The sequence below is a fragment of the Glycine soja genome, chromosome 9 (genome assembly GCF_004193775.1).
Source record: "Glycine soja cultivar W05 chromosome 9, ASM419377v2, whole genome shotgun sequence".
NCBI classification, from domain to species: domain Eukaryota; kingdom Viridiplantae; phylum Streptophyta; class Magnoliopsida; order Fabales; family Fabaceae; genus Glycine; species Glycine soja.
This window is the reverse complement of record NC_041010.1, coordinates 3,326,394-3,340,434: the sequence shown is the minus strand read 5'-3', so window position 1 is coordinate 3,340,434 and position 14,041 is coordinate 3,326,394. Positions and strand designations below refer to the sequence as shown.

Genomic DNA, 14,041 nt, shown 5'->3' with positions numbered 1-14,041 from the left:
CTGAACAAGTTCACTGTGGTGTGGTTGATCATCCATGATCGTGATGTTTAATTATAAACTAACGTGTCGATCCTTGGTGTCGTATTTGGCAATTTTTTTAATGGGATTGGCCGGGAAATTATGAGTAAGAATTAGTCAAAAAGAGACGAATAAATGAGTACATTTGATTTGTGTTATAAATAATAAAATTTATCTAAAGTAAAGGCTAACAATAATGTAGCTTTTTTAATACTTTAAAACTAACCATAGGTTCCACGTATAATTTTTCATCTATAAATTAACTATAATGCGTTGATGACACGTTTGTGTTGCATAAAGATAAAGTTTACTATATACTCCACATGGTGTAAGTGTAAGATACCCTAACTCATCAAGTTTAAGGAGAATTCACCAAACTAGGTTTAGCGGAGTTCGATGAAATCAAAAGCGCCCAACGGGACAACAATCTAATGCAAGTAGTTGAGACAAATCAAATGTCTGATGGAATACTTAGATGTAATTTTTTGTGTGCTTTTGAAATTATTTCTAATTAAAATTAAAATTTTATTTTTCGTAATTTATATTAATCTTTAATATAAATATTTATTATGTAGATTAATGAAATAGACTTTTATTCAGATTAAAGAGCAACACTAAAACTTTAAACTGGAAAATGGATTTTAAGATTCAAACAGCTTAAAAACAACAGTTAATAGATTAATTGAAGTGATTGATCCACTAAATGATAGGTATATTTAGAATTACTTTTAATATCCAGAATGATTCAAAAAGTTCGATGTCACCAACGCTTAATTAAAATAATAAAAATATCCCAAGAATTATTCTCTCTTTATAAAAGTAGTTGCATTTTTTTATAGATGATATAAAAGTATAGTTGCATTAGTTAACCAATCTAAATTAATTTAAATAAATAAAACTTACTTAAATTAATATTTGAAATATGAAAATACATATATATATATGTTAGACAAGTGGTCTCAGATATCTTAAGAAGGGGGGGTTGAATTAAGATATTCCAATCTGTTTCCCCTAATTTATAATCTATTTCACTTTTTACTCAAGTTATGAATTCCCTTAATGACAATCTTCTTAAATATTAATTCAAACGAAGCAACTTGAATATGAATATAAAGTAATAATAAATAAAGGAGATTAAGGGAAGAGAAAATGCAAACTCAGTTTTATACTGGTTCGGCCACACCCTTGTGCCTACGTCCAGTCCCCAAGCAACCCGCTTGAGAGTTCCACTATCTTGTAAATTCCTTTTACAAGTTCTAAACACACAAGGACAATCCTTCCTTTGTGTTTAGAGATCCTTTACAACAAGAGACTCACAGTCTCTTAATCCCTTAGAGAATGAGAAGAAGAAGAGGAACAAATCTCTCTAGAAAGAGATGGATTTTACAGATTGAGCACTCAATTAATTCCTTAATGAATTGCAATTGAATTGGCCAAGGAATTCTTAAGAGGATAAAATGAATTTGCTCTTTGAGAGGATAAACACTTTTTTTTGTACTGAAAATCTCTGAGCAATTTCGTGTTTAAGTCACATATATATAGACCATTGGTGGTCATAAGTAAAGCCTTTGAAAAGTTGTGACTCTTGAAATTATTTTTCTGAAATTTCTGTCTGGTAATCGATTACAGTAATTGTGTAATCGATTACAGCTTTTAAAATTTGAATTAAAACGTTTACTAACTGCTGGTAATCGATTACCAAAATTGTGTAATCGATTACAGCTTTTAAAATTTCGAATTCAAATTTTTATAGCTGTTATAAAACGTATTTGGCCACTGGTAATCGATTACATCCTCTGGTAATCGATTACCAGAGAGTAAAACCTTTGAAAAACACTTTTTATTTTAAATCACTTGGCCAAACCTTTGCTAATTCAATTAGGAATTCCCTTCCTAATATTCTAGTAATCATCTTGATGTTGTGACTTGTAATCTTGAAGTATTGTCTTGAATTTTAATCTTGAAAAGCCCATTTGCATCAATTGCAACACATCATCATGATCATCATCAAAACATCAAAGCCAATTGCATCTACAATCTCCCCCTTTTTGATGATGACAATACAATACCTGAAATCAAGATTCAAGCAAGCAACAAACAATTGTATATAGATAAAATGTGCATCCGTTTTCTCCCCCTATATTTCGGAATACATGATTACTTGATTTCTAAGTTTGTTAAGCTTTTTCTTAAGCTTTTGCTACAACCTTTTTCTCCCCCTTTGGCAACATCAAAAAGCCAAAGAACTCGGAAATCAACACAGTTATAACAATGGAGGAGCAAGATATAAGTATCAGAGTATTAAACACAATAAGCCAAACTCATAATCAAGAAAATAATCAAACCAGAATTCAAATAACATAAAATGTCAACAACCACAAAATATCCAAGACTGAAATTTAAAAACACAAGAAAAATAAGCAAAGTACTTAGCATAATAATGTAAATTCTAAGAAACTAAAAGCCAAAATACACGGCTTATAAAAGATAAATAATCAGAATCTAAAAGCTAAGAAGACGGAGGAGGTGGTGGAAGATCGAAACTCTGACGAATGTATCCGACATCCTCTTCAAGCTGTGTAAGACGAATGTCCATACCGGCAAAGCGTGAATCTAACGAGTCAAAGCGGTCACCAACATACGAACGAAGACCCCGTAATTCGGAGAGGACTTCATTCATGAGTGCGGAATCTTCACGTTGAGGAGGAGGTGAAGGAGTACGTTCATCTTGAGGAGGGAGTGCATCCTTCTTCAGCCATTGTCCATTCCAATCTTTACGATACCCAAAGGAGGTCACTGCACCAGCACCAATTGCAAAGGAACGCTTGACTTGAACAAAGGGTTCATCATCAAGCGGAATTTGAAAATGACGCAAAAACAGAGTAATCAAATGTGGATAAGGAAGAGGTGCATTGGCCCGTAATGCCTTATGCATTCGGTACCGAACCAAATGGGCCCAGTCGATCTGACGACCGGTTAGAAAAGCCCACATAAGAATCAAATCCTCCTCAGAGGCTTGTGCTAAATTTGAAGACCGAGGAAGCAAAATTCTAACAATGATATAATGCATGATGCGATTATCAAAAGTTAATGACCCGGCCAACAATCTACCGGTCATGTCAGCTTGATCATTGCAGACCATGCGACGAGCATCATGACTCGAATAATCGAATTTCCAGTCATCAACAATGGTGCCCTCAAAAGGTGCACCTTGACTGGGTAAATGAGTCAAAGAAAAGAAAAGTGACTGATCAATGACCATAGAAGTACCATGCACCTCAGACATAATAATACCATCCTGAATTTTTAAATTGCAGTAGAAGACCTTTACAAGTTCAGGATAATATGGCAATTTAAATGACATGAAATCAACAAGACCAGAATTTTGAAACACTTGATAGCAATCAAACGTTTCATCATTAAAGAACTCTACGTCTAGGTACTTAGGGTCTAAGATTATTCTAGAAGAAAACTGAGAAAGGTACCGTAGACGTTGATCATCGGATGAAAACAGTGTTGATGATCTTGGAGATGACAGAGAAGGAGGAATAGGTGCTGTGGGTGCTCCGGATGGGCCGTGACGGCGATGGGCAGCAGCGGTAGCGGTGGAGGATGATCCCTTTCTCTTCTTTGATGGCTCTGCCATTTGATGAAGTTTTTCTGGATTTCGATCGGTGGAAGTGAAAGAGGAGTGAAAAAGAGGAAGATTGGGCTTTACGGGACGTGATTTGGTGAAGAATTGAGTGAGAATCGAAGGTTTGAAGTTCTAGGTATGGAGGAAAACGTGGAGGAAGCTTTGGCTGCGCAGCAGCTCTGATTTCGTGAGTATTTATAGAAGATGACGCATTGTAATCGATTACAGGTATTGGTAATCGATTACAGGCCCAATAAGCCTTCTGGTAATCGATTACAGGATGTTGTAATCGATTACAGGCTGCCTGTTCATGTGTAATCGATTACACTGGATGGTAATCGATTACCAGAGCCTATCCTAGGCTAGTTTCTAAGAGAATATCTATATTTATGCTCAAATACATCCTATATGACTAATTTTTACTATTAATACACTAAATTCAATCATTCAATTACTATATACACAAGAAATCATAAATTCTATCATAAAAACAAGAATTCAAACAAGATCAAACAAAATAATCTACAATCAAAAGGTAAAAAATAAATCAACCAATCAATCAACCAATCAATTCCTATTTTTCTAAATCTCTTACATCTAAGAGACCTAATTCTCTTCTAATAGAGAAAAACACTTCCTTGGGGAGAGGTTTAGTGAAAATATCAGCAAGTTGATTCTTAGTATCAACAAATTCTAATACACAATCTCCCTTTAAGACATGATCTCTAAGAAAGTGGTGTCTAATCTCTATATGTTTAGTTCTTGAATGTTGAACTGGGTTTTTGGATAGATTTATGGCACTAGTATTATCACACTTAATAGGTATGCGATCAAGAATGATGCCATAGTCAGATAATTGTTGCTTCATCCATAAAATTTGTGCACAACAACTACCGGCAGAGATATACTCCGCTTCAGCAGTAGATAAAGCAACACTGTTTTGTTTCTTACTATGCCATGAGACAAGAGCCGATCCAATAAATTGACAAGTTCCACTTGTACTTTTTCTATCAGTTTTAGATCCGGCAAAATCAGAATCAGAATATCCTATTAAGTTACATGTTGAATTCTTAGGATACCATAATCCTAAATTGATTGTTCCTAATAGATATCTCATGATTCTCTTTACTGCACTTAGATGTGATTGTTTGGGGTTGGATTGAAACCTAGCACACATGCATACACTAAACATAATATCAGGTCTACTAGCAGATAAATAAAGAAGAGATCCGATCATACCTCGATATTGTTTTATGTCTATAGACTGACCAGATTCATCTTTATCTAAGTAACAATTAGTGCTCATCGGTGTAGACATGTGTTTTGCACTATCCATCCCAAATCTTTTGATCAATTCCTTGCAGTATTTGGATTGATTGATGAATATACCTTCTTGAGTTTGCTTGATTTGTAATCCCAGAAAGTACTTTAGTTCTCCCATCATTGACATTTCAAATTCACTTTGCATATCAAGGGAAAACTCCTTGCACAATGAATCATTAGTGGATCCAAAAATTATATCATCAACATATATTTGAACCAACAAAATATCATTATGCTTTCTTTTTATGAATAATGTGGTATCCACTTTACCTCTGGAGAATTCTTTTTCAAGAAGAAAATTACTTAATCGTTCATACCATGCCCTAGGGGCTTGTTTCAAACCATAAAGAGCTTTTTGTAATTTATAAACATGGTTTGGTTTATCAGAAATTTCAAAACCAGGGGGTTGTTCAACATATACCTCTTCTTGAATTAAGCCATTTAGAAAGGCACTCTTAACATCCATTTGATAAAGTTTAAAGTTCATTATGGATGCATATGCCAAAAGCATTCTAATGGCTTCTAATCTTGCAACAGGAGCATATGTTTCTTCATAGTCTATCCCCTCTTCTTGATTATACCCTTTTGCTACTAACCTGGCTTTATTTCTAATAATTATACCATGTTCATCTAATTTATTTCTAAAAACCCATTTTGTTCTAATGACAGGATAATTTTCAGGTTTTTCTACTAATTTCCATACATTGTTTCTTTCAAATTGGTTTAGTTCTTCTTGCATGGCAATGATCCAATTATCATCTACTATGGCTTCTTTTATATTTTTAGGTTCAATCATAGATACAAAAGCCATATTATTGCATAAATCTTTAAGAGAATGTCTAGTTGTTACCCCTTTTGAGATATCACCAATAATGTTGTCGAGGGGATGATCTCTTGAAGTTTTCCATTCTCTTGGGAGTGCATCATTGGATTTGCCTTCTTCTGGAGGATCTTCATTGTTTCCTTTGTCATTTCCTTTGGAATCTTGTTCATGAATGTTCATATGTTCTAAAGAATCTGCAATGTCATCTAGCATATTCTTTGTTGACAATATAGCATTAGATTCATCAAAGGTAACATGAATGGATTCCTCTATATTCATAGTTCTCTTATTATATATTCTATATGCTTTGCTTTGTAAAGAATATCCAAGAAAGATGCCTTCATCAGATTTTGCATCGAATTTTCCTAGATTATCTTTACCATTATTAAGTACAAAGCACTTGCAACCAAAAACATGTAGATGAGAAATATTAGGTTTTCTACAGTTAAATAACTCATATGGGGTTTTCTTTAAAATAGGTCTTATCAAGGCTCTATTCATGATGTAACATGCAGTATTGACAGCTTCAGCCCAAAAATACTTTGGAAGAGAAGTATCATTTAATAAAGTTCTTGCAATTTCTTCCAATGACCTATTTTTCCTCTCAACAACTCCATTTTGTTGAGGAGTTCTTGGTGCAGAAAAATTATGTTCAATACCATGTTCATCACAAAATAATTCAAAATCTTTATTTTCAAATTCACCCCCATGATCACTTCTAATGGATGCAATCTTGAGATTTTTCTTGTTTTGTATGACTTTAGCAAGTTTCCTAAATGCATGGAATGAATCACTTTTATGTGTAATAAATAATGTCCAAGTATATCTAGAGAAATCATCAACTATAACTAAAGCATAGTAATTTCCTCCAAAACTCATGGTTCTAGATGGACCAAATAGATCCATATGCAATAACTGTAATGGTCGAGTGGTTGAAACAATATTTTTAGATTTGAATGAGACTCTTGTCTGTTTGCCCTTTTGACATGCATCGCATAATTTATCTTTTTCAAATTTCAATTTAGGCAAACCAACTACTAAATCTTTTGAAATTAATTTATTTAAGTGATCCATGTTTATGTGAGCAATTCTTTTATGCCATAACCATGGATCATCATCTTTACTAAGAAAGCAATGATTATTTTCTTGTTTTATGCTTAAGTCTATCATGTAAACATTATTGACTCTATGTCCTACATGCTTTATATTAATGTCATGCTTATGTTCTATAAGACATTTCTGAGAATCAAATGATACTAGATAGCCTTTGTCACATAGTTGACTAACGCTAAGCAGGCTATGCTTAAGACCTTCAACAAGTAGAACATTTTCAATGGAGTTTGAAGAATTTGTACCTATTTTACCCACTCCAAGAATTCTACCTTTGTTGTTGTCACCATATGTTACATGCCCGCTTTTCTTTGGAGATATGTGTGTAAAATTTGATGCATCTCCAGTCATATGTTTTGAGCATCCGCTATCTATGTACCACTTCTTACTTAAAGATACCTGCATAATCAAGTTTTTGACTTAGGTACCCAAATTTTATTGGGTCCTTGCATGTTAGTATAAACTGAGGATCCTTTTGGGACCCATATCATTTTAATATTACTGTAATTTTTCTTGAAGTAGCAAGTTGATATGCCATGTCCTCTTCTTCCACAGTAAAAACAAGTGATAGAATTAGAATTACATTTTTGTGTGGAAGTGGAAAAGTTTTTATGAACCTTTTGTAGTTTTTCAGATTTATACCCTAGTCCATTTTTATTTGACACATATCTTTGTTTACTTAATATAACATCTAAATTATTTCTACTATATGAAAATTTTGCAAGTGAATTTTTTAACTTTTTAATTTCTTTTACATATTTATCACAACAACTACAAGAATCTGTTATTTTCTTGTCATTAATAGTGGAGATATTAACTTTTTCATTTGTTTTAGAGATTGAAACTTCATTTCTAAGAAGATCTAATTCTTTGTTTAATTTTGAAATTTCATTTTCTAAATTTGAAATTGTTTTCTTTGATGATGAAACTAATTTTGCAAGTTTAATTGATTCTTTATGCAAATCAGCAAATGCATCTTGCAATTCATCAAAAGAAATAGATAAGTTGTTTGAAGATGTTACCTCTTCATCACTTTCGTAACTTTTTGCCATAAGGCAAAGATTTATCTCTTCATTTTCAGAATCATCAGAGGATTCCAAATCATTTTCATCCCATGTGATGTATGCTTTCTTTAGTTTCTTCTCACTATGATTTTTCTTTTCAGATTTTTCCATCTTTTTCTTGAAGATGGGACAATCAACCCTCAGATGTCCAGGTTGATTGCATTCAAAGCATTTTAGAGTAGAGGATGAATTTTCTGTCCTTCTCTTTGATTTAAAATTTTGTCGCCTCTGATTTCCTCTTACTTTAAGAAATTTGTTGAATCTTTTTACAAAGAAACTTAGATCATCATCATCATCTGCATCATTATCCTGATCACTTTCTTCTTGAATTGAGGATGATGCTTTAAGAGCAATTCCTTTCTTTTTCTTGTCATTTTCTTCATTTTGGTGCAATCTCAATAGTTCCATCTCGTGTTCCTGCAACTTACCAAATAAAGTGGCAAGAGACATGTTAGACAAATCTCTTGATTCAGAAATAGCCGTTACTTTGGGTTGCCATTCTCTACTTAAACATCTTAGCACCTTGTTTATAAGATCTTCATTTTGAAATTCTTTGCCTAAGGCTGCTAGATGATTTACTATATGTGTAAATCTCTTTTGCATACTCTGAATATTTTCATTTGTATTCATTCTAAATAATTCATACTCATGAGTTAGTGCATTTATCCTAGATCTTTTAACATCTGTAGTTCCTTCATGTGTTAATCGAAGAGTGTCCCACATTTCCTTAGCACTCTTGCAATTTGAAACTCTGAAATATTCATCCATTCCTAGGGCAGATGTTATTATGTTTTTGGCTTTTAGGTTGTATTGTACTCGTTTTCTATCCTCTTCAGACCATCTATCTCTAGGTTTTTCTATGGTTATGCTTTCACTTGATGAACTACCATCTATTGAAACTCTTTCTACTGTGGTGGGTATATAAGGCCCTATTTCAATGGCTTCCCAGATATTTAGATCTATTGCCTCGATAAAAATTTGCATTCGGGTTTTCCAGTAGTGGTAACCCTCTCCATTAAAGATTGGAGGTCTATTGATAGAATTCCCTTCTGGAAATAAGGAGTTTGCTGAGGCCATCTTTTTCTTGAAGCTTCTAAACTTTGTACAAGAATGAAGCTCTGATACCACTTGTTAGACAAGTGGCCTCAGATATCTTAAGAAGGGGGGGTTGAATTAAGATATTCCAATCTGTTTCCCCTAATTTATAATCTATTTCACTTTTTACTCAAGTTATGAATTCCCTTAATGACAATCTTCTTAAATATTAATTCAAACGAAGCAACTTGAATATGAATATAAAGTAATAATAAATAAAGGAGATTAAGGGAAGAGAAAATGCAAACTCAGTTTTATACTGGTTCGGCCACACCCTTGTGCCTACGTCCAGTCCCCAAGCAACCCGCTTGAGAGTTCCACTATCTTGTAAATTCCTTTTACAAGTTCTAAACACACAAGGACAATCCTTCCTTTGTGTTTAGAGATCCTTTACAACAAGAGACTCACAGTCTCTTAATCCCTTAGAGAATGAGAAGAAGAAGAGGAACAAATCTCTCTAGAAAGAGATGGATTTTACAGATTGAGCACTCAATTAATTCCTTAATGAATTGCAATTGAATTGGCCAAGGAATTCTTAAGAGGATAAAATGAATTTGCTCTTTGAGAGGATAAACACTTTTTTTTGTACTGAAAATCTCTGAGCAATTTCGTGTTTAAGTCACATATATATAGACCATTGGTGGTCATAAGTAAAGCCTTTGAAAAGTTGTGACTCTTGAAATTATTTTTCTGAAATTTCTGTCTGGTAATCGATTACAGTAATTGTGTAATCGATTACAGCTTTTAAAATTTGAATTAAAACGTTTACTAACTGCTGGTAATCGATTACCAAAATTGTGTAATCGATTACAGCTTTTAAAATTTCGAATTCAAATTTTTATAGCTGTTATAAAACGTATTTGGCCACTGGTAATCGATTACATCCTCTGGTAATCGATTACCAGAGAGTAAAACCTTTGAAAAACACTTTTTATTTTAAATCACTTGGCCAAACCTTTGCTAATTCAATTAGGAATTCCCTTCCTAATATTCTAGTAATCATCTTGATGTTGTGACTTGTAATCTTGAAGTATTGTCTTGAATTTTAATCTTGAAAAGCCCATTTGCATCAATTGCAACACATCATCATGATCATCATCAAAACATCAAAGCCAATTGCATCTACAATATATATATATGTGTGTGTGTTGAGTTGTGACTAAAATCCATATGAAAGTTTATTATGTTATTTTTTTGTTTTGTCCTTTGCTTCTGTAAGGCAAAGATGTCCTGTATATTTTGAATAAGCTTCCACTTGTATATTGCATCAGTAATAAAAGATTTTCTGTTTTCCCTCCCGTGGATGTAGCTTTACTCAAAGGTGAATCACGTAAAATTTTGTGTGTGTTCTTTCTCTTTTTTCTCTCTTTCACCTTGCTGCAAAACTCTGTGTGTGTGACATAGCTTTCTGCTGTTTCTGTTGCTGCTGTTCTTCATCACTTCCATAACAAACTAGTATCAAGAGCTCAAGTTGCGATCAAGGGAATTCAAGATTCTCGTCTAAATATAAAGATCAAGCTGTGGGAGTCTTATTTCTAGTTCTTTCGTTGCTTCATTGTGATCAAGAACACTCAAGAAATTATGTAAAATCTAATCAGGATTGAGAAATTCAATGGAAAGAACAACTTTAATTTGTGGCGCATCAAGATGCGTGCTTTGTTGAAGGAACAACGTGTTTGGGCTCCTATTGCTTCTGCATCTGTGAAGAAAGAAGTGGCTTCTGAATCAAAAAGAAAAGGCCTCTGTTTCAAAGACTAAAGAACTTGTAGAACAAGAAGAAAAGATTCACTCACTAATCTTGCTTTCCTTGTCTGATGAAGTTTTATATGAAGTTGCAAATGAAGAAACTGCAAGTGGCTTATGGCTCAAGTTGGAAAAGATATATATGACTAAGTCAATCTGCAACAAGCTCTTCTTGAAGAGGCGTCTATTTGGTTTACACATGAAAGAAGGTACATCTCTTAAGGATCATCTTGATGAATTAAATTCTATTAGATGTTAAGATAGAGGATGAAGATGCTGCCATGATTTTGTTAGCCTCTCCACCACCATCATATGTGAGCTTTGTCAATTCTCTTAGTGTTGGTAAGGAATGTGTCACCATGGAGGAGGTGAAATCCAGCTTATACTCAAGGGAACTTCGATCTAAAGCACCTGGAAATTCTGAAGAATCAAATGGATCTAGTCTTGTTGTCTCTAACTCTAACAAGAACATCAAGAAAAAGGTGTTTGAAGGAAAGAAGAAGACTCATGTCAATCCAAAGGATATTTGTAACTACTGCAAGGAGCCAGGTCATTAGAAGAAAGATTGTCCTAAGAAAGGGGGCAAACCATCTGCTGTTGTTGCCAAGGAAGGCTCCACATCTGAAAATGAGCTTGTTCTCTCAGTTGCTGATCATCACCAACATTCTGAAAATCAGTGGATATTAAACTCTGGTTGTTCCTTTCATATGTGTCCTAACAAAACCTGGTTTGACACCTATGAAGAGAAATCGGGTGGAAATGTCTTCATGGGAAATGATGTCTCATGCAAGACAATTGGAATTGGCACAGTAAAAATCAAGATGCATGATGGAATTATCCGAACACTCACTGAAGTTAGGCATGTTCCAGAGCTGAAGAAGAATCTAATCTCCATAGGTATTATGGATGGAAAGGGGTTCAAATGAAAATGGGGTCATGAAAATTCAAAAAGGCTCTACAATGGTGATTAAGGGTATAAAGAGGGGTAATCTCTATATACTTCAAGGTACAACATGTGTTGAGGATGGTCTAGTAGCTGTTGCATCAAGATCCAATAAGAGCATACCTGACTTAACTCAATTGTGGCACATAAGGCTAGGTCATATGAGTGAAAAAGGTATGATGATACTTCAAAAATAACAGCTGTTGGGAAATCAGAAACTGGATGAACTGAAATTTTGTGAGCACTGTGTTTTCGGCAAGCAACATAGGATTAAATTTCCTAAAGCAATTCACGCCACCAAAGGAAATCTTGATTACATTCATGCTGACTGTTGGGAGCCTGCAAGAGTACCTTCTCTAGGTGGTGGAAGGTATTTTCTGTCCATAATTGATGACTAATCAAGAATGACATGGATCTACATCATGAGTCAGAAGAGTCAAGCTTTCAAATGCTTCAAAGAATGGAAAACACTGATTGAAAAACAAACTTAAAGGAAAGTTAAAAGACTCAGAACTGATAATGGGTTGGAGTTTTGCTCAACAGAATTTAACAAATTCTGCAGAGATGAAGGGATTGCTAGATAGCTTACTGTTTGGAACTCTCCTCAGCAAAATGGAGTTGCTGAACGAATGAACAGAACACTCTTGGAAAGAACAAGATGTCTATTGTTTAATGTTGGTCTCAACAGAAGTTTTTGGGGAGAAGCTATCAATATAACTTGTTTTCTGATCAATAGAATACCCTCTACTGCTATAGGACTTAAAACTCCTATTGAAATCTGGAATGGCAAAACAGCAAACTACTCAAACCTAAGAGTATTTGGCTACAATGCTTATTATCATGTCAATGAAGGAAAGCTGGTACCTAGATCAAGAAAGGGTATGTTCATGGGTTATGGTGATGGGGTGAAAGACTATAGGATCTGGTCACCCTCGGAAAAGAAAGTTCTTCTCAGCAGAGATGTAATTTTTGATGAATCTCGTTTGTTTCATCCCAAGCTTGAGGTTCCAATTGCTAGAACACAGAGCTGCCACTCTCCTCAAGAAAAGGAAGTAAAATCTATAACCAAAGACTCAGAAAAAAGGGGTCATTCTGAAACATCTCCTGTGGTTCTTCAAGAAGGTGAGAAATCAAAAGATTCCAGTGCAAATGAGTCTCACTTGGCTGCTGAACCTGATCCTCCATAGCTCAATTCTGGAATCAATCAGAGACCAAAAAGGGTCACTAAACCTCCTTAAAGATACGGATTTTAAGACATGGTTGCATATGTGATAACTGCTAAATATGAGTTATTTTGATAATAAAAATATATTAAAAATATCTTTAAAAATATTTATTTAGCAGTTATCTTTGGCTTAAATATTAAGATTTAATATTTTTCTTATTTATGACTTGCAGATATGAAAATGAGAAATTAAAAGAGAAAAAGATCGAAAAAATATTCAAAATATCAGGAAGTCTCAAGAAGATATGATTAAAAGTAAAACAAATCCAAAAGATATCAAAAATATCAAAAAGGAAGATTTCTAGGCCCAAGTCCACTCCAACAACTATAAAAAGAAAGTCAAGCCAAAGAGGAAAAAAAGACCACATAACCCCCTTTAGTAAGGGTTTCATTTACTCCCTTACTTTCTTTCACCCCTCTTATCTCATCAGTTCTTATACCCCATCCATTGTAAAGCCCTCAATGGCCATGAGTGGCTAAACCTCTAGTTAGGGTCTGACAGGCCTAAAAGCCAAGCGATATATGATGTACTCATTATTTATCAATGCAAAGGTGTTTTTTATTCTATTATCTTTTCTGCTTTTATCTTGCATTATTCATCTTTATATTCTGTTAGGGGTTAGACGCTCGAGAGAGGGTAACTTTTAAATAAGATTTAAAGAAGGTATGCATGCATTGGTTTTAGGAGTTACACACTCGTCGGAAGAGGGTAACTTCTAATAGAACAAAAAGGAAGGATTTCATAAGAACGTCATTGCTAGGAATAGAATGATAATTTTATGCCCATGCATTCTTGCAAACATATAGAATTCATACTTCATGCATTTTATTTTTTGATTCTTTGCAAAGGAATTTGGAAGATACATAAATAAAATAGGCTTGTCATCGTGAGGAATTAGGGGCAAGTAAATGAACAGATGTTGGTAGAATAGAATCACCTAAATTGATAAAGAAAAATCATAAACTCATACATCCTAAGTAAACAAGACAGGCCAGGTCCCAACATTATCACGTTCTTGATTTTATTTCTTTTATCTTCTATTTTTATATTTTATTTTTTATC

General features: G+C 33.9%; 1 protein-coding gene across 1 annotated transcript; it reads left to right on the top strand.

Annotated features, from left to right (window-relative positions):
- Positions 1-10,714: 10,714 nt before the first annotated feature.
- LOC114367746 lies at positions 10,715-11,736 on the top strand. The gene is made up of 3 exons (XM_028324939.1): positions 10,715-10,811; positions 11,063-11,359; positions 11,456-11,736. The coding sequence occupies exons 1-3, from the start codon at positions 10,715-10,717 to the stop codon at positions 11,734-11,736; spliced, it is 675 nt and encodes a 224-aa protein (XP_028180740.1).
- The last annotated feature ends 2,305 nt before the right edge of the window (positions 11,737-14,041 follow it).

Coding starts and splice junctions, on each gene's coding strand:
- LOC114367746 (XM_028324939.1), top strand. CDS start 10,715: ATGCGTGCTTTGTTGAAGGAACAACGTGTTTGGGCTCCTATTGCTTCT. Junction 10,812..11,062: donor ATCAAAAAGAAAAGGCCTCT/GTTTCAAAGACT, acceptor AAATTCTATTAG/ATGTTAAGATAGAGGATGAA. Junction 11,360..11,455: donor TAACTACTGCAAGGAGCCAG/GTCATTAGAAGA, acceptor TTGTTCTCTCAG/TTGCTGATCATCACCAACAT.